Raw genomic sequence first — 20,739 nt, 5'->3', positions numbered from 1 at the left:
GACCGGTACCGGTCCGTGAGTCGTTTGGTACCGGGCCGCGAGAGTTGAGGCTCAGGTGTGAAATGTATCGTTTTCAGGGTTTTTATCGGTTTTCAGCGTTATTTTGTTATCGTTTTTATAGTTTACTCGGTTTTCCTTGGTCTTTTCACGTGTGTTATGAATAAATTTTCTTTTTTTCAGTACCGGTACCAGTTTCATTTCGTTGTATTTATCCGCGACACCTTAAAGGCCGGTCCATGAAAATATTGTCGGGCATAAACCGGTCCGTGGCGCAAAAAACGTTGGGGACCGCTGTTTTACAGTATAATGTCCAAAGGAGCATTACAAGGATGGGTTATTTAATGATTTAAATGCTAAAGAAATTCATCTCATTAGTGGAATTTTGATTGTTTCGCTGATGTGGTGTCATGTATTTCACTTGTCTGACTCCACCACAGAGCTTTCGGCTGTTGACTAATTAGCTTTCATCACTGGCGATGGGCCATGGTGGCGTCTTCAAAATATCTGCCCAACAATGCAAAACCCAACACTGAAACTGACAGAAGCAGCAACATATCACCAAATCAAACCATTGACTTTTCCAGTTCCTGCAATCAATTATTTGCCAATTAAGTAATGTGATGTCAGCACTAATTAGAAGTTCAGTCCATGTATACTGCTCCAGTGGTGGGTAATTACATTATAAAAATCACCTGTGTAGTTTTAACAGCTCATAAGGTGTTCCTCATTTTCCCCCAGATTTTCTCCAGTTCAGTCACGGTTATGAATCTGCTTCTGATATGATGCTTGATAAAACAGTTCAGATACTTCTCGAACAAGTCTACATCTTGCAATTAAAGCAGCAGCTGTTGTATGCAGTTAAAGAGATGCGCTTCCTGATTCCATCCCTGCATTATTTACAACCCTAATGAAGATGGTAATTAGGATTGTATAGTCAAGCTTTCTGTATGAACCAGTGAAGAATTAAATCTAATGCCACACTATGTAAGTGTAAACAGTTGATTATTCTCAATGTGAAATTAGGACCAAAAGAAACTTCTTTTTTTTGATCAGCTGCCATTAGGAGATTTCCAAGATGCCTGTTAAGACACACAGCCTCGGGATGGCACAAAATAAGTGAAAAGTGGGTGAGAACATTGCAGCTGGAGTGAGCAAGAGGAGGTATTAATGCACTTTCTGCCTTATGGTGACAATGTGTTCCTGCAGCTTTGGCTCATTAGATTCTTCAAGATGAATAAAAGAGCCAGAAAGACTGAAGTCAAACGAGATGTCTTTCACCACATCTGAAAAGCCAAATAACGAGGAGTCAGATTTTTCTCTCAGGCCACATTTGCGTGTGAGGTGATTAGTTACTGTGCAGTTATTATGTGACAAGGGAAGTGGTTGGTTTTACAATAGATCAACTGATGGTTTTAGAAAACCAGCAATTTCATTTCCCAAATCAAAACCCTGTGTGAGCATCAGATTATGCTCGTTGGTCTCCGTTTCATAGAACTTTGATTCATTGATTGATCATTTATTTCAAGCATATGTATATATGTATACAAAATAAAGCATATATACAGGAAGGAAAATACTGTCCTCTAGTACAACGGGTGCTCGAAAAGGAGTGGGAAGAGGTAACAATTATGGCCGCCCACCATCTTTACATATTTATAGCTGAGTCCTGTAGTTGCGCAGCTGCTTCCTGAGTGTATTTAATACATTGTATGAAAATAATAACTAACTTGATATTGATTTTGGTGACACATTTTTAAAAGCACTCTCTCACCTTCAACAATGGCACTGAAAGCACCGTGGTGTGAGGAAGGAAAGTTAACAAGCGTACTGTGCACATTAAAGATAAAATACATCATGTTGCCTCTTGTCTGGAGGTTTGACTCTACATGAGAATTTGCTGATTAAAGTGCAAATGAAACGTAAATGTATGAAATGTATTTACTGTACTTTAAAAAACTGTCTTAGATTTAATGCTGTATGGTAAGCCATATTTAATAAATAACTGTTTGAAGTTCATTTTAGAGCATGTCTAGCGCCATCTTGTGGGAGTGCAGAGTGTGATGTCACTGGTTTGGTTGGTTGCTGGTAATAGACTCTATGTTAGATAACTAGTGACAGAATCCAGAAGACTAAGTTATTGATTCTGATTGTGTTAATCGGTACCATGGTGCAACACATGCTCTAAAAACTGAACCTTCAAATACTTTTTTTTCTTAAATCCAGCTTCATGTGTAGTATTAAAACTATGACAGTTTAGCAAATTGTGTAAATTAGTGTTAACACTAAGTTTTACTGAGTACATCTTCCCAGACTTTATAAGCTGTAGTTATGGTGCTACACAAGTACGGTAAGTGTAGGTGTGCTTTAGATATGGAAATAATAGAAAACAATATGAAGAGAGCACTGAGGGCTTTTCCCTGTGGAAAATGCTTTCCGCTCTTTACCCAAAGTGGCTTTGGTGGTATTGAGTCGTCTACTGACCAGATTGAAGCTCACCCGTGATACACAGTGACAGACAGATGGTTCATCCAGTTATCTGCCAAGTATTTTTTGAAAGTGCCTGCACATTTACCAACACTTCCCAAGGAAAGCTTCCCAGATGGTTCCATGTAACAAACCATCTGGTTCATCAGGTTAAGTAACACAGATCTCCCTAAGGCTCGAAATTCAGTGGCACCCTGTGGAGTTTTGGACCAGTAGGTGCTGTGAAGCAATTTTTTCCAAATGTGTAACCAATTCTACCTTCACAAACAAGATTACCATGAATGACGGCCAGAAGCTTTTGGAAACTGAAAAAGGATGGTTAAGGTTTCTTATTTTTTTTCATAAAGATGCATCTGCTGGGGGCTTCCCCCCCACTTCAGCTGTTTCTGTAATGATGCAAAAGTATACTCTGGTGGTGGAGAACATACCATTTGTTCAAATCTTTGCTACGTTCGTGAACACAATGAATGTGGGTTTTAAACATCCTTCTTTGCAATTTAATTTGTAAAATATGTGTATACACACACACGTAGAAAAACATTTAGTATACACATCCAGAAATTATTTTTTTTTTGCATATACTATTATATATTGTACATATATTTATTAGTTTCAGATTTAGCCATTCGTATATTTTGCCTGTTTATGTTATTGTATTTTGCACAACTCTGTTGCTTGTGAAGCTCGCACACAAGAATTTCCCTCGCATGTGCTGTACCAATGTACCTGCACATGTGATGTGACAATAAAAGTGATTTGATTTGACTATATTGAATGGGTTACCCTGCCGTGCCGCACATTGTGTCCTCAAACAAGCTGCTGAACCCCTGAAGACCTCAAGTCTGATTAAACAGACAAGAAGATGACTAAAAGAACTATAATCTCCTCTGATATTAAAGTTATGTCTTGTGCAAACCAATAGAATGGAAAGAAGCTTTCCGTTATAGCCAGACGGCATCACTTTAAGCAGCCCTCTGCAGCAGACGGGGAGCAGTATCCTCCTTTTCAGCTGGGAGGGACAACCAGCCAATTACAGCTTCTTCCCCTCTTAAGTCCATTAATCACCTCATTACAAAGGCCTCTCTTCCCTTAAAGGAGAGTTTTGTCCTTCTATCACACTTTATCACATTAGTGCTTAATTAAGAATTATGTCCGAGCATCTAGGTTTTAATTATGTGAATGCCTGGCTCCATTTGTAAAGCAACTGTGTGGTGACATGCAGCAGCAGCAACCACTGCAGGAAAGACACGGAGGGAAAACAGGCTGTGGCCTTTTGCTGAAGTAATGAATTTAGTTTTAATGGTGAAGGAACACGGGACAGAGCCTCCAGGCAATGTCGGCTTATTTAAAAGAGTGAACACTGATGCACTAAAAAGTAAAAGGGAGCTGTAAAGCGTGCACGTCACTCACAAGACCAAAGTTGAATGCAGATCCGCGAGTGGGAGCTGCGATTCTATCAACATGATAAAAGGATTGCTGCAAAGAGGATGTTGGTCGCTGCTTCAGTGTGTTTGTTTTGAAAGGAGGTGGATAAGCGCCGTTATTCACAGAGGAGCTGATGAGGCTTCTGTGTCTTTGTTAGTAGAGTTTAGCCCTTTAACTCCTCCTACTGATATTTGTTTCCCATGCAACACAAACTCAAATAAATACTGACTGTGAGTGAAGACAGGGATAAAGCAGCATCAATAAGCTGACAAATAACTTCTTCAGTTTTTACAGTATTTACAGTTTACAGTTGTGGTCCAATGAGAGCAGTTCCTCTTCTTGCCTCTTTGTGAACAAAGGACAAATAATGGCTGGATAACGTTAAAAGTATATTTTACTCAAATCTAAACATTGTGTTTAAGTGAGAGGGGTTAGGTTAATTGGTGATTCAAAATCTTGAATTTAAGGTTTGAATGTGCAAACACACATGAAACTAGCTTGAAATATTTGGCATTTGGCCGCCCCTCCCTGAGCCTGGTTCTGCCAAAGGTTTCTTCCTGTTAAAAAGGAGTTTTTCCTTCCCACTGTCGCCAAAGTGCTGGCTCATAGGGGGCCATATGATTGCTGGGGTTTTCTCTGTATGCATTATTGTAGGGTCTACCTTGCAATATAAAAGACCTTTACACAACTGTTGTTGTGATTTGGTGCTGTATATATAAAATTGAATTGAACTGAATTCGTATTAGGGCTGCTCGATTATGGCAAAAATGATAATCACGATTATTTTCACTGAAATTGAGATCACGATTATTTGACGATATTTATTTAACCCTTTAAGACCTACCATAGAACCACGTCGGCCAGAGCTTATATTATTTTTTTTACATGTTGTAATGCCATTTGTGGGAGCATTTCAAGTTGCTATACATCAATACGACTGTTATAGCCCATATTTTAATAATATGTATGTATTAAGTCCATAGTAACTACATTAATTGCAAAAAAGTGCAATAAACTAGAAAAAAATTGAAAATCGTTTTTGTTTTTTTTACATATATTTCTACTTGGAGATATTTAAGAGCTTTATCCCTCAAAACTTTAAATACAAAAAAGTTGCAAAAAATAGTTTACAACAACAGGAAATTTATTTTGAGTGTCTTCATAGTTTTATTTTGGAGATACAGCAATTTTTATATACTGCAGGAAAAACAAAAAAAACAATCCTATGATGCAAATTTGCAAAGAAAACAGCATGTGCATCAAAATAAACTATTTCCAGCAGCGCAATTCGAGTTCTAAGCATCCCAGAAACTATTCAGAAAAGTCAAACATGACTTATAAAAACACCAGTATAGGCTTTTAAGGCCTACAAGTAAAAAAAACTACATTTTCAGCGAAAATAACGTCACTTACGGTTTTGGGCAGGAAATGCGATAGTTTGCATTGACGTCTTTTTCAACGTAGGAAGTGTTATGAACAGCTGATCGGATCGGCAAAGCGTGTTTCTGGAATATTATGTTTTTGTTCCTGCAAGCGCTTTTTATGCAATTTTTGCAAAGCTATATGTGGAAGGAAACCGTGACCGAGGACAAGCTGATGGCATAAGATGTAAGTACAACTCCTCTGGTTTCATATGGAAAAAAATTTATTGCGCTAGCTTAGCGGGATTTAAAAATAGTTACACAAAACGGAGCTTGCTGCTCTGACCAGCTTTAATGGGTTAACAATAACAATGTATTGAATAATGACTTTAAAAAATAATATAAAATAGTGTGCAAATACTGATAACAGTGCAAATGTTTGCAATATAAGAAATAAATGAAAAATGTAAACATCTATGTTTAGTGAACTTTGCAGTGTTGCTCTGTGGTGCAGCTACTACACCATAGCAAAGTTTACACACTGTGTCTACTTGATCCACGTCTGACTCCGCGAACCCATAATGTTTCCACACCACTGAAGTTTTTTTTACCTCTTTTCAACCAACGGCAGTCACTCTCCTCTCCAAATAACTTCTGCTTAGCTTTCCGAGCTTTCCGAGCTTCCCTCGGGTCCTCTTAATTGTTGTGACGCGTGTTCGAAATGCAGAGCGGTGCGCTCGATTTGCCACACGGAGCAGCGCGAGAGTAAAGCATGAGGGAGGGGCTAATAATCGGCTCAGTCATTTTTAATGATCGTTGAAAACCCAGATCGTAATCGTGATTAAAATTCGACTAATTGAGCAGCTCTAATTCGTATGACCACCTTTATTATACAACACAGCCTAAACTCTCATGGGCAGGCTTTTTTTTGTCATTTACTCTCCAGGAATACTTCTCCAGGCTTCTTGAATGAATTCAAAGCTTGTCCTTGAATGTTGGCTGCCTCTCTGTCAAGATGATCCGCACTGCTTAATATGCTGAAGTCCAGGGAGGCCAATCCATGATGAGGCTTCAGTGAACAGTAGACGAATCAATTTGAAGGCTAGATAGAGCTGTCTTTGCTGGGTTTTTTTCCTATTTCTTAAGGACATGGCTTACTGTTGCCACTTCTTCTTTTGTCCTCCACTTATCCAGTTTCCTCAAAATGTTAAGAACACACTGCACACCATGCTGAGATAGGCCAAATTTTCAATAGCTCTTTGGGAATCACCTTGTTATTGCAAAAATGGTGTTTTATGTCTGTCAAACTGTTGTCTTTGGTGTTTTTCATAAATTCAACTAAAAAATAGGGAGAAATGATGTGTTTTTGTGAAAGGTACCTGTCTAAAATCACAATAGGTTTTTTGGTAAGTTGTTTGTCACTACACTGGTTCATCTCTCAAGTTGATTTTTTGTTTTGTTTTTTAAACTAGAAGAAAACGGAAAGTGAACTCCTTGGAAGCAAAATGTAAAGAAATGAGTGATGGCTGAATACAAAATATACCACAAAGAGTAATAAAATTTAGGTCCATAATTCTGGGTCAGATCATTTTTTGTAATTCCTGCATTTGATGTTTACTCAAAAAATTTATAACTTTGTTAGTTTTTGGCAAAGTAGTTGATGTTTTTGTGTCATATAAATTGGAGGTCATAGAGAAGATTTTGTTCTGGTTCAAACTGAAACCTTTTCATCACATCCTTTTGAAAACAATATTTCAACCATTAATCACAAGGGCCTGGTGATTTTTCTACCTTTGGTCTAATGCAGCAAAAAGTAAAAGACTCTGTGACACAGAAAGACGGTGTTGTACACATAATGGATTTAAAGTATGTCACTCTGATAACAGCTGTACTTTGTTATTATACTATTGATTTAATATAAAACCTCTGAACTAATGTGCTACTGATTTTACTCATCATACAGGTGGTGTTTTTTTAATGATGAAGTGCTTCACCGTTGTATTTTGAGGTTTGGCTCAAGACTAATGTCAAAGCTGGTAATTACTAGGAACTTACAGAAACGATTGGATATTTGGGTTATTGTAGTTATAGTTCTCTGTTTTTGCTCAGTGTTTCAGTTTTATCTTCTGGCTTTGTTGGCAGAAATTGGGATTGTGACTAATGGCTGTCTATTTATAAAACTCAATCTGAGGGGACTGAAAACTAATAGGAATCCAACTGAAAGAGTGAATCGTGTGCGACAGTCCTCAATTTCCACAGAGATGATTACAGTCTCTTGAAGTTCCTTCACATAAAAGAATAATGAAGTCCTGTGTTGCTTACTGCACATAAATCTCTCTTAAACTTCAGAGTTCCTTACTGCAGACGAGACGGAAGACAGGACAAAGCGTCGTGTTTCGGTTTGGAGCGTTAGAAGAACACACCCAAGGAACTCTTTACACACGGTGTGAAGTGAGTTTGAAACACAGAAGAGGAAGTGTTTTTGTTGCTTTCAATTAACAAGAAAAACACAAGGCTCCTCACTGAAGGGGGCGGAGGTCGGAGTGTTGGATGTGATAATGATCTGGGGTTTGACGTGGGATGAGACGGGAAGGGGTGCCATCAAGGAAATGTCAGCACAGCAAGAGGCGGTTTCTGGCAGGGTGCACTCTGGCTGTCCCACCTTAAATATCTGACAATCAGATATGATTAAGTTTGATGTCTCCGTTCTCATTTTCCTGCCACAGGCACATCATCTGTTGCATCAACGCTGCAGATGCAGCTCTCTGAGCAGATTGATGAACGGGGCGGCTCTGATAACAGCTGGAGTCAAATTGTAAATCGATTTGTGTATGGATCAGATGTTTCTCTCTGTAAAATGAGATCTGCTATTTGACTAAGATGTCAGCTATGCTTTCAAAATAATCAATTTGGGCCCATTTTATGCTGTTAATACATCAGACATGATGTTAGTCCTATTGTTTTTGTGTCTGTGTGCACATTAAAGGAAAATAAATGGTAATTTGTCTTTCTGAAAATGGGGCACCTGCTCTAACAAATATGGTAAATGGCCTGTATTTGTATAGGGCTTTTCTAGTCCCTAAGGACCCCAAAGTGCTTTACACAACCAGTCATCCACCCATTCACACACTGGTGATGGCAAGCTACATTGTAGCCACAGCCACCCTGGGGCGCACTGACAGAGGCGAGCATAATAAGACATAATGGGAGGAAAATCTTTAACTTTTCTGAAATACTCAATTAGCCAGTAGTCATTTTTATTGTCTGGTAGAATATCCAAATCGTAAATAAGAAAGCTGCTCATTTTGAATATAGAGTGAATGTCTATGAAACAAGGCTGGCAGGTATTAATGGATAAAATCAAAGAGATAACTCTTGATCAAGTGCAAGACGATGCATTTCTTTAATAAGGAACATGTTTCTGGTAACTGTTACAAGGTTACCCACAGCGTTACCGCTTACCTTTTAATGGTGGTGGTGTTTTTTAAATGTACAACAGTAGTCCTGTAAACAGACTGGGTGTAAAATTGATATTACTATGAAATTTAGTACTCTAATTGTCTAATTGTTTGGGGCGACCGTGGCTCAGGGGGTTGGGAAGCGTATCTGTAACCGGAAGGTTGCCGGTTCGATCCCCGGGCTCTCTGTTCTGGTCGTTGTGTCCTTGGGCAAGACACTTTACCCTACCGCCTACTGGTGTTGGCCAGAGGGGCCGATGGCGCGATATGGCAGCCTCGTTTCTGTCAGTCTGCCCCAGGGCAGCTGTGGCTACACCGTAGCTTGCCTCCACCAGTGTGTGAATGCGAGAGTGAATGAATAGTGGCATTGTAAAGCGCTTTGGGTGTGTCAAGGGTTGACAATTTGTTCAAACACAGTAAGAGAGAAATGAGACACTGGCAGGCCGACTCAGAGTTTCAAAGACGTGCGCACGGGTGAGAGTCTCTGAGCAGACTAACACACCGAGCACCGTTTACTCGCTTTATTTATAAGGCAAAATGGGTTACATAATACTTCCTCTTTCAACTGAAGAGGGGAGAGCTCAGGCATTGTCTTAGCTATCTAACTTCTGCACACAAACTGAAAAACAACGACACAGCAGTATTCATGCTTATCTGACATCGCAGACACTGAAGTAAAGAATGCATGTATATGTCCTGTCTTTGTCAAACATCTCACACACTTAAGCAAGGAATACATTGTGTTCTTTTCAACAGTAAGCTTTACCGTGTGAAAATATATAAACACTTGATTATAAGGCATACTTGTTTCTACTTGATTATACTTTAATGATTTAACTAAAATAAAAATTCTCTTAACATTCCCTCCTGATGTTAATATATTTCACATGTTTTACTCAATGCATAGTCACTTGTTAGTCACATTTTCAACTTGCACGTCATTCAGTGAAATAATTAAACAACAAGCTTGTCAAGATTGTCATAGAGATTTTCTTCTCTCTCTCCCACACTCAGCATACCATACTGACGATAGGGATCCTCCATAACTGACTGAGCCAAGACATGGTTTCCTAACATACGCTTGAACATGTTTGTCATTATGCTTCTCAGACATGGGATAATACAAGCAATGAAAAGGCAAAATAGTAACATCACACTGAAAAGGGCCAACAGGCCTTTAATCAGTAGAGATTTCCAAGAGCCGCTCAGCAGCCAGTCCCACCAACCTTGAGTATCGGTAACGTAGTCCTGCTGCTGAGCGTCTCTCAGTTGTTTCAAAACATTCAAAGCATTTGTCATGTTTAATGAATGGATGTTATCAGGTATGTAGGTACAACATGTAGTGTTAAACAATACGCAGAGACCACCTTTCTCTGCGAGAATGATGTCTAAAGCCACTCGGTGCTGCATGACAGTGATGCGAATTGCATCAATTTCTTCATTCTGTCCTTGATTAATGCGGGTTGAAGCATTTAAAAATAATCCAAAACGATAGTCCAGGGTTTCTATCCGTAGTGCGTGTTTCCCTACTCCTATCCATGGAAACAAAGCGTGTATTACCTTCTGGCTCTTGGTCCAGAGTTTGAAGTCATCTGGTACATCAGAACCAAGATATGGATCATGGGGCTTGAGGCCTGTGCTACGTTTAGCTCTGGTGTTGCTGTTCACTGACATCTTAAAGGTGTGGTCAGATACCAGAACAGGGGCACAGAGTCCGGTGCTGTTTGGTGGCAGCATGAAATAGACTTTCAGGCCACACGCCCAAGCTGCGCCCTGTACCCAGTATGTACCTGTCGATGAGCCGATGCCATCCCAATCTGGTGCCGCCAGGATCATGGAGCAGTTTCGGTTTTGTCCTAATTTCTTCAGACCCTGGGGCGTACCTGTTTGTCCGGTTGCTCCTGTGAAGTTAAAGCACACTGGGTGTTGTATGTCAGGTGGCAAAACAACTGAGAATGATTTCAGTTTTCTATGGCTGACGTTTATATGCACCCAGTAGGCTTCATTGCAGGTGTAGTTTATATTTGGGTACTGGTGGGTGCAGTTTGTTATGTTGTAGATTAAAGACTTTACACTCTGTGGGACTATATATTGTGTAGTGTTGTGGCATGTGTTGCTGTTTTGGTCCTTTATGGATCCACCTATCACCATCACAGGTTTTCCTGGTGTTGAGCAGGTCCCGGTAATGGCTTTGTCATATATGCAGAGTGCTTCAGCCTTGGTTGGGGGTTTTCCATACACTGTGGCATGGAGTGCTGTCGTGGGCATATGTGAGCAGACATAGCAGTTTGCGGCATTGTCTTCTCTGTGCACTCTGTCATGGACATACCGGTACCATGCATTGTTCAGCCACGGGTGGTTGTGTTCTTTGTCTATCTCCTTCAGGTGCGAGTTGTCGTGGGTCCACCTCTTAGGTCGGAGAATAATTGGTACTGTCTTGTGGGTTCCACTGGGCATCAACCAAAAGAGTGTCGTCATCAGGAGGATAGCCATTAGACAGAATATGTAGCACATGAGTAGTTTTCGTTTGATGTCACAAGCGCCCAAGCACAACAGCTTTGGGGCTGGAACTGGTGCTAGCATTGATTCTGAAGCTGGTTCTTCTTCTGGATTTATCAGGTTGTTTTCCTCAGTCATCTTGTTGAGATTTTATTCAGGCGTCCCTGGTGTTATTATTGGTTCTGCTCTTCGGTGGGATAGGTCAGTCTGATCTTCAGGGCGACCAGGCACACCCGAGCTCCCACGTGAGTAGCACTGCCGAGGAAGCACAGGGCGGGAAACCCGTTCAGCCCTGTCCTCCAGCAGGGGTTCACGTAAGAGTCAGGGGAACCGGCGTCTTATTGTGGTGCAAACACTTTCTTCACGTGGGATTGATGAATCCACGAAACTCGTTCGGCTATCTTACACGCTGTGGGTGTGGTAAGTAGCACCTGGAAGGGACCTTCCCACTTTGGAGCACTCCAGTTTTTCCGCTGGAGGACTTTAATCAGAATCCAATCACCGGGGTTCAACCTGCAAGAAACTGAAGAAAAGTCACTCGGCAGTTGATTGCTTAATCTCACTTCTTTATTCTCAAATAGTTTTGTCATCCATTCTGCCATTGTTGTTTCTGCAATAGATTTATTAATTGGCTCACTCATTATGGGGAGTGGAAAATGTCTGCCATGTACGATTTCAAATGGCGTTAGACCACCTGTTCCTTGAGTTATTCTCATCCATAATTTAACCAAGCTTAGACATTCAGGCCAAGGTTTTTTAGTCTCTTCCATACATTTCCTCAACCTTTGTTTAATTGTGCCGTTAGTTCTCTCGACTAATCCTGCACTTTGTGGATGATAAGAACAGTGATGTTTTATGCTGAAGCCTAAAGCTTCAGAAACTTTACTTATTACTTCATTTACAAAATGTGTGCCATTGTCTGATCTTATCAGAGATGGAATACCGTACGTTGGAATAAAATGATTACATAGACATTTTGCTACTGATATTGCATCTGCTTTTTTCACTGGGTATATTTCTGGCCACTTGGAAAATACATCAATTATCACAAGTGCATATTTGGAGGATTGTGATTCATTTAATTCTATGAAATCCATGTGGACAGTGTGAAATGGATGCGGTGGTATAGGGAAATGCCCTCGCTTTGGACGTAGATTTCCCTGTGCGTTGTGTCTTTGGCAAATCATACATGTTCTGATAAACTCTTGTGCTGAACTTTCAAAATTTTTTGTATAGAATTGTTTATTAAGAATATTAATCATCCCTCCTGATGACACATGAGTTTTCCCATGTGTCACTAAAGCAGCAGTTCTATGCAAAGATTTTGGAAGCACTGGTTTGCCATTACACATCATAAGGTTGTCTTTTAATTCTGCTCCATCTTTCACCCAAGATTTTTGTTCACTCAGCGATGCTGTTTTCTGTGCATCTGCTAGTATTTCTAAAGGTATTAGATCTATGGTTTCTGTTGTTAAAACATCAATTTGTTTTTCTGCAGCTGCTTTTGCTGCTTTGTCAGCAAAGTTATTTCCTCTCGTAATTTCTGTGTCATCCTTTTGATGAGCTGCACATTTGCATAGTGCTAATTCTTTTGGCAACGTTATTACTTCTAATAGCTTTTTTAGAAGGTTTGCATGTTGAACTGTGTTGCCTGAGGAAGTTGTCATTCCTCTGTTATGCCATATTTTAGCGAAATGATGAACTGCTGAATAGACATATTGACTGTCTGTGTAAACATTAACACTTTGACCCTTATATAAAGTACATGCTCTGATGACTGCGGTTAGTTCTGCGCTTTGAGCAGAGTTTGAGGAGCTGAGAGCTTTTGCTTCTATCACTTTATCAACAGTTGTGACCGCATAACCCACACAATTTCTACCGTGAATGTCTTTTGACGCTGAGCCGTCCACAAAAACATTACTGAAACTGCTCTGGGGGGAGCTGTATATATCAGTGCGAGGTTTTGTATCTTCCTCTAATTTTTGAATGCAACAGTGTTGTTCTCCGTCCAGAGAAGTCGGCAAAAGTGTACTTGGGTTTAGCTGGCCACACTTCTCTATTTTTATGTGTGATTGTGTAAGTAGAATCCCCACATAAGAAAGTTGTCTTGCATGCGTGAGGAAAGAGAGGTTCGCTTGGAGCAAAATAGAGGTCACTGCATGTGGGACTTTGATGATCAATTTATGTCCTAGAACAATGTCTGCACATTTTTTAACTGCCTCTGCTGCTGCTGCGCATGCCTGAACACAGGTAGGTAATCCAGCAGCTACAGAGTCAAGTTTGCATGAGTAGAAAGCTAATGGACGTTGTTTTTCTCCAAAAGCTTGAGTTAAGACTGCTTTCATATACCCTCCTGCACCATCAACATGGAGAACGAAAGGTTTTCCATAGTCTGGTAATGCTAAGACGGTACATGTCTGCAGTGCTATTTTCAAATCAACGAAAGCTTTTTCTGCTTCTGGAGTCCATTGTACTTTGTCTTTTAATGCTAGATCTTTACCATAAATGAGGTTCTGTAGTGGTTGAGCTAGTAATGCGTATTCTGGAATCCAGCATCTACAGAAATTGCACAGTCCTAAAAAACTCATCATTTGTTGTTTAGTTACTGGTTTTGGGGCATTTTGGACTGCTATCTTTCTGCTCTCTAACAGCTGCCTGCCTTGTCCTGTCAATTTGTGGCCAAGGTATGTTACTTCCTGGCTCCACAATTGCAGTTTATGCTGTGACACTTTATGGCCTTGCTCTGCGAGATGTTGCAAAACTGTTAATGTGTTTTCTTTGCACTCATCTTTTGTATGGCCTGTGATCAATATATCATCTACATACAACAAGAACTGCCCTGGGGCAGGGAGCGTACAAGATGACATTGATTTTCTCAAAGCCTCTGCATACAGAGTTGGGCTATTCTGGAATCCCTGAGGCAACCTTGTATAAGTATACTTTTGATTGTCAAAGGTGAATCCGAATAACTTCTGTGAGTCAGGGTGCAGAGGTACGGAGAAGAAGGCATTGGACAAGTCTATTACAGAGAACCACCGTTCTTTTGGTGTTACTTGATTTAGAATTGTGTGTGGATTTGCAACCACTGGAGGTATTTGCTCTGTTACCTCATTTATTGCTCTTAGATCATGAACTAAGCGATATTTTCCTGTATTAGCCTTTTTTACTGGAAAAATTGGTGTATTACACGTGGCTTCATTAGTTTTCACGAGAATACCTGCTTTTTGCATCTCTGCTATGACTGGTCTGATACCTTCTTTTGCCTCTGCACTCAAGGGATATTGTGGTTTTACAGGCCTATATGAGGTTGTAGTTTTCACCACTACTGGATCTGCTCCTTTTATTAGGCCTACATCCGTGGGTCCTTGAGACCATAATGTTTGTGGCAGCTTCTCTAGTTCTGGATGTGCTTCAATTGTTAATACTTGTCATTCATCTTGCTCTGTTGTGGCTAAATGTGTGGCTGGTGTGGCTGTCACCGGCCAACACAGCGTTAGCCTCATGCACCCAGTTCTACGGCCTTTTTGCCAGTCCTCACACTCTATTTTGTCATATCTGTCCATTTCTACATTTCTCAGCACTGTGCCTAACTCAGACCAAGGCGTTTGGTCGTTGCGTGCAACAGATACATGAGGGTTGCATATCTTATTTAAGCGCTGCACTGCATCTGTCTGTAACACTGAGCATACTGCATTACCACTCTGTGTCACATACAGGTGTTGTAGGACTAGTTTTTGCGGTCCTAGTCTGTGCACTTGTTGATCATAAATTTTGTCTGGACCTGGGACATATTTATACCACAAGGTGTTGTGATATTTTGCTGGGTCCTGTCTATGTGAGTGCTCAGGTAAGTACATATTAGCTTTGGCCTCTAATGGTTCAAGTTTTGGTAAATCTAAGGCCCAGTAATAATTTGGCTCACCTAAACCTTCACAAACAAAAATATCTTCAGTTTGGCTCTGACTTTCAGAGAGTAGGAGTCTGGCTTTCATGCCACTTTCTTCAGGAAAAACTCCTATTTTTAATTTTGTTAAAGCATCTCTTCCTAACAAATTTAGTGGACAAGATGGATCATAGATGCACTGATTTTTGCAGGCACGGCCACTATCTCTATGTGACATAAAAAGGGGGTCGGTTAGATGCTGTTTTGTCACATGTCCTGAGGCTGATTTCACGATTAAGGTATCTTTTGAAGAGGTTAAATTTGGGACTTCTACTGTTAGGACAGTTTTACAAGCACCTGTGTCGCAAAGGAATTTTATTGGGACCCCGTTAACGTGCACTATAACGGTGGGCTTTGCTTCTGAGCCTAGCAGCAGTTGTTCAATGTTGTAAACTTCCCCTTCACTTGTTTCACTTCCCTTTTCTTGTGCTAGTCATTCATCACGGCGTCTGCGCCTGTCATCTCCACCTTCCTGTTCTTGGCTTACATTTCTACAGTTTCGAGCAAAGTGCCCGATTTTACCACAGTTATAACATCTCATATCTCTTCTATCTCTTCTTTGTCCTGCTTTTTGCTTTCCCCTACTTTGCTTAAAACCTGCCGTGTGTTGCTGTCCTGAGAAGGCTATAAAGCCTGTCTCTGGATCAATCATGAAAACTCCTTCTGTTTTTTCTTTTTGTTTTTGAATTTTGACTGCATGCTCAGCATATTGTAGGGCTTCAGGCAAGGTTCCTGTATTTTGAGTGACCCAGTGTTTGTCTACATGTGCTTTTATCTTAGGCAGTAGACCATTTAGGAAGGCATTTTTTAATTGTTGTTGAAAAGCAGACAGTGGATCGGCATCATAATTTAGCCCTGAGTTTTGTCTGAAAACTGGGCGTAGGCGATCCAAATAGTCTGATGCTGTCTCTCCTTCCTTTTGTTTGCACTCTCCTATCTTTCCATAATCTGGCCTTGGGGCTAAAATAACTTCTATTCTGCCATACAAGTTATTAAGCTCCTGTATTAATTGGGGAGTGTCTGGCCCCAACACGTCACCGTTTAAATCATTTCCTGTAAATTGACCTCTAGCTCTAGGAAGACTTAAACCTAATAAATCTTGAAAAACTTGATGAATCTCATGACCATTTAAACCCCACCCCTGACGGATCAATTCCACTGCATCTCGCCACGGCCGGAAGCCTTCTTTAAGGGGTGGCACATCTTTTAGTACATTCTCTCTGTCTTTATGAGACCAGGGTCGGAATGCATAAATTAAAGGCTCACCGTCTACTGGTATGACTCCTTGGGCGTCTGGGGGACCAGTGGGTTGACCGTACCTGGGGTTAGATAAGGCTACCATTGGAAACTGACCTACAATTTCTGTTTTTTTGGAATGACCATGCTTAGTCATAAGATCAAGTTGTTGTCTGGCCTCCATATAGGGATTTGAAACAAAAGGTTTGTGAGGAGAGCTTACAGGAAGTGCTGACGTAAGGTTAGGTGCAGCTGCTGCAGGCTGTGCAGGCTGAAGAGCATAAGGAGGGGGGTACGGTTTTTCTTCTCCTGCAGTTTTCTGTTTATCTTTAGTTTCCTGCTTTTGGGCACGTTTAGCAATGCGTTTATCGTTTTCTACCATCCACGCCTTGAAAAGGTGCCATTCTGCTAAGCGTTTTGCTTTTTTCTTTTGGCTCTTTTCCTCAAATAATTCTTTTTGTAAAGCAGCCTTTAAAGCAGTTATTGATTCTTGATTGCATTTGCCTTGCCAGGCTGGGCAATAAATTTTATGTGGATTTCTCCACCTATTTGCACTGACTCTTCCTGCATTTGGACAGTTTTTTTCCAACCATCCTTCATCTGCTGTTAATTTTACTTTAGTTTTAGAGTTACCCATTTTGAACTAATTACGTCAGAACTGTGACACCTTCTTTGGCATGAAAAAGTGAGAATGGGTTTTCGATAACAGCCTTCTACTCTCCCACTAATTGAGAGAGCGGTTATCAATTTTACGTGATGAAGCACAACCCTTTTTTCCACCTTTACCAATACGTGAGTGTACACAGGAAAACAGTTTGAGAAGTGGTTCGACCGCGTATTGGGTCGTAAAAACAACTCACTCCTCACAAACAAAGCGCGTTTCTATGATTTTTATTGAGATTTTCCGTAGGCCTATTTATTTGTGTAACACCTTCACCTTCAGCCACTCTTCTTGAGTGACCGGAAACCTGTTCCGTTGCAGCCACTCCCAGAGCGACCGGAACTTTTAATAGCGATTTTTCTAGAATTTCGCTCTTGCCTGTCGTCTTCTTAGTCCCGCATGGACACTGAGATCTGTCGGCGTACCTAGGTTTACACACTACTTAAAGGAAAATCTCAATATCAACGTATTTTAGCGCTTGGTGGAATGCGTGTCATATTCACCTCTACTGTGGCGCTGCGTTTTAAGATCCGGTGCTCATCGGGTCCTGGAGCCGTGAAGGCCGAACGCTGACCGGAGATCGAATTCACGTTCCCGGGTTTTTCGTTTTACTGATCAGATTTCTTCCAGCGCAGGCGTCACGACGTCAGGATCCGATGGAGACCGTCTGTGGAAAACTAGACGTTAAAATAACAGTCAGTTCTCCGGCTACGAAGGACCAATTAAATGTCAAGGGTTGACAATTTGTTCAAACACAGTAAGAGAGAAATGAGACACTGGCAGGCCGACTCAGAGTTTCAAAGACGTGCGCACGGGTGAGAGTCTCTGAGCAGACTAACACACCGAGCACCGTTTACTCGCTTTATTTATAAGGCAAAATGGGTTACATAATACTTCCTCTTTCAACTGAAGAGGGGAGAGCTCAGGCATTGTCTTAGCTATCTAACTTCTGCACACAAACTGAAAAACAACGACACAGCAGTATTCATGCTTATCTGACATCGCAGACACTGAAGTAAAGAATGCATGTATATGTCCTGTCTTTGTCAAACATCTCACACACTTAAGCAAGGAATACATTGTGTTCTTTTCAACAGTAAGCTTTACCGTGTGAAAATATATAAACACTTGATTATAAGGCATACTTGTTTCTACTTGATTATACTTTAATGATTTAACTAAAATAAAAATTCTCTTAACAGGGTGCCTTGAAAAGCGCTATATAAATCCAATCCATTATTATTAAACAGTTGGTTTAAGATTTTGTCAAAATAGTCTGATTTAAGTCTAGACTTTGAATTGACCAAACTCCAAAACCTTCATGTTGTTTTTGTTGAGCCATTCAGAGGCGGACTTGCCGGTGTGTTTTGGATAATTTTCCTGCTGCCTAACCTAAGTGCGTTTAATTTCACGGGCCCAATCTCATGGCCGGACAATCTCTTTAGGAATTTTTTTGGTAGAGCATAGAATTCATGGTTAGATCAAGAAGTCGTCCAGGTCCAGAAGCAGCAAAGCAGCCCCAGACCACCTCACTGCCACCACCGTGTTTGACTGTTGGTAAGATGCTGTGATAGGTTCACACCGGATGTCAGCGATGCTTTTCTCCCTAACCCTTTAAAGCCGGTCAGAGCGGGCACGCTCCGTTTTGTGTAACTAATTTTAAAATCCCGGTAGCACTGCAACCACGTAAGCTAGCGCAATAATTTTTTTTGCATATGAAACCGGAGAAGTTGTACTTACATCTTATGCCATCAGCTTTTCCTAAGTCACAGTTTCCTTCCACATATAGCTTTGCAAAAACTGCATAAAAAGCACTTGCAGCAACAAAAACATAATATTCCAGAAACATGCTTTGCCGATCCGATCAGCTGTTTGTAACACTTCCTACGTCCATCAGCGTGTCACATGTGGCAGGTCATGTGCGCCATGACCTGCCCGAAACTGGAAGTGATGTCGTTTTGCGGAAATGTAGTTTTTTACCATCAGGGCCTTGTGAGCCTATACTGGTGTTTTTAAAAGTTGTGTTTGACTTCATGACTTTCTGTGTCGTTTCTGGGATGCTTAGGACTCATATTGCACTGCTGGAAATAGTTTATTTTAATGCATATGCTGTTTTTTTGCAAATTTGCATTATAATATTTATTTTGGTTTATTAAAATTTGGGCTATAATGGTTGTATTGATGTATATCAACTTGAAATGCTCCCAAAAATGGCTCCACAACATGTAAAAAATATAATATAAGCTCTGGCGGACTTGGTTCTATGGTAGGTCTTAAAGGGTCAAACTCTCCCATTTATGGTATTTTTCCCAGTCTCTTTCTTATTGTTGAATCATAAACTCTGACTTTAACTGAGGCAAGTGAGATCTTCACTTGGCCGGCCACTCCTGTGAAGGTTCACCACTGTTCTGAGTTTTCTCCATTTGTGGATAATGGCTCTGACATAGTTCAAGGAGTGTCAAAGCTTTAGGAATAGCTTTATAACCCTTTCCAAACTGACAGATGTTATAGATTTTGTTTCTCAGCTCTTCCTAGATCACATTAGATCGTGTTGCATTTTGAGATCTGTTAGCCTACTTTGTCAGACAAGTTCTGTTTAATTGATTCAACAGGTTTGCTAGTAATCAGGCCTGGCTGTGGCTAATGAAATTGGACAGCTTTCCAACAAATATGGTTAATTGGTTACTTTTCACATAGATTCAGATTCAGGTTTGGATAGCATTTTTAAATGTGGATTTTTTTTTATTTACTTGTTTTTATCTAATATTAAAATTTGTTTGATGATTTGAAATATTTAAGTGTGTCAAGTGAATCGGGGGGAAAGGGAAGGGGGGAAGTATTTTCTCAGGGTATTGCATAAACCTAGTAAGGGACTATAACATTAAAGTTCCCTTTTGGTACAACACATAAGTATGGGATGTCACGCCCTGGCGTGTCCTGGCTGAAGAAACCTTTATTCATGCCTTTAAGGCAGATGATGTGTGATGACACGCGCACGGCCGCTGTCATCACAGTCATCCCTCAGTTCTTACGCTCTTCACCTTGCTGAGAACACCTCTGCTGCTGGTAGTTAGCTCCGTTGTCTGCCAACTTGAACTTAGCTTAACTGCCCCTGCCGGTGTTAGCCTCCACCGCGCAGTTGGTGCGTAGGCTGCCCACAGAGCGCTAATTTCAAGTTTTCCTGTGCAGTGTTTTGCTTTGCATTTTAGAATGGACTCCAAACCAAAACGAGCAAAGCAGAAATCTTCTGTTCGCCCCTGTCCTCAGGGTTGCGGTCTCTCTTTGCACGACAGCGACCAGCACGATGCCTGCCCTGTCTGCCTGGGGATCGTCCAGGCTAGGAGAGCATTGACGGAGCCCGAAGCCTATGCGTTTTGTCGCCAGCTCCGGTGCTCGACCCTGGAAAGACGGGTAACATTTGTGGAAAAAGTGCATGACCCTCTCCTTTCTGAGTCTGGAGCCCCGGCTTCGTCAGAGTCCGAAGACGAGGATGATCCGGTCGATGTCCTCCCTAATTAACTGGGCTGACCACATGGAATATGTTGACGGGTTAGCCAGTGACAAGCCGGAACCATGCAGGAGCGCTGTCGGGCTTCAGCCTGGGTTGAAGCCCGCCAGCGCTCCCCAGGAAGACAATGATGTGTTGGACATCGGCCTGGACATCCATGGTTT

The 20,739-nt window shown here is 41.0% G+C and overlaps 1 protein-coding gene across 2 annotated transcripts; it reads right to left on the bottom strand.

Moving 5' to 3' along the window:
* Window positions 1–9,176: 9,176 nt before the first annotated feature.
* On the bottom strand, window positions 9,177–17,860 carry LOC146653148 (uncharacterized). Of its 2 annotated transcripts, none has more exons than XM_085381221.1 (2): window positions 17,571–17,860; window positions 9,177–11,750 (listed from the first exon to the last, which is right to left on the bottom strand). In XM_085381221.1, the coding sequence occupies exon 2, from the start codon at window positions 11,363–11,365 to the stop codon at window positions 9,683–9,685; it is 1,683 nt and encodes a 560-aa protein (XP_085237347.1). In that variant the 5' UTR covers window positions 11,366–11,750; window positions 17,571–17,860; the 3' UTR covers window positions 9,177–9,682. The 2 variants fall into 2 exon arrangements, with proteins under 2 accessions (XP_085237347.1, XP_085237348.1); XM_085381222.1 differs by having other exon boundaries at window positions 9,177–11,740.
* Between the last annotated feature and the right edge of the window lie 2,879 nt (window positions 17,861–20,739).

This window comes from Rhamphochromis longiceps, linkage group LG15 (genome assembly GCF_057381845.1).
Source record: "Rhamphochromis longiceps isolate RC_006_pf linkage group LG15, R_longiceps_female_GT1.1, whole genome shotgun sequence".
NCBI classification, from domain to species: domain Eukaryota; kingdom Metazoa; phylum Chordata; class Actinopteri; order Cichliformes; family Cichlidae; genus Rhamphochromis; species Rhamphochromis longiceps.
Note: the sequence above shows the minus strand (reverse complement) of the source record. Positions and strands in the feature narration are given on the sequence as shown.

Bases quoted from the DNA above. Each gene is read 5' to 3' on its own strand.
- LOC146653148 (XM_085381221.1), bottom strand. From the start codon at position 11,365: ATGACTGAGGAAAACAACCTGATAAATCCAGAAGAAGAACCAGCTTCA.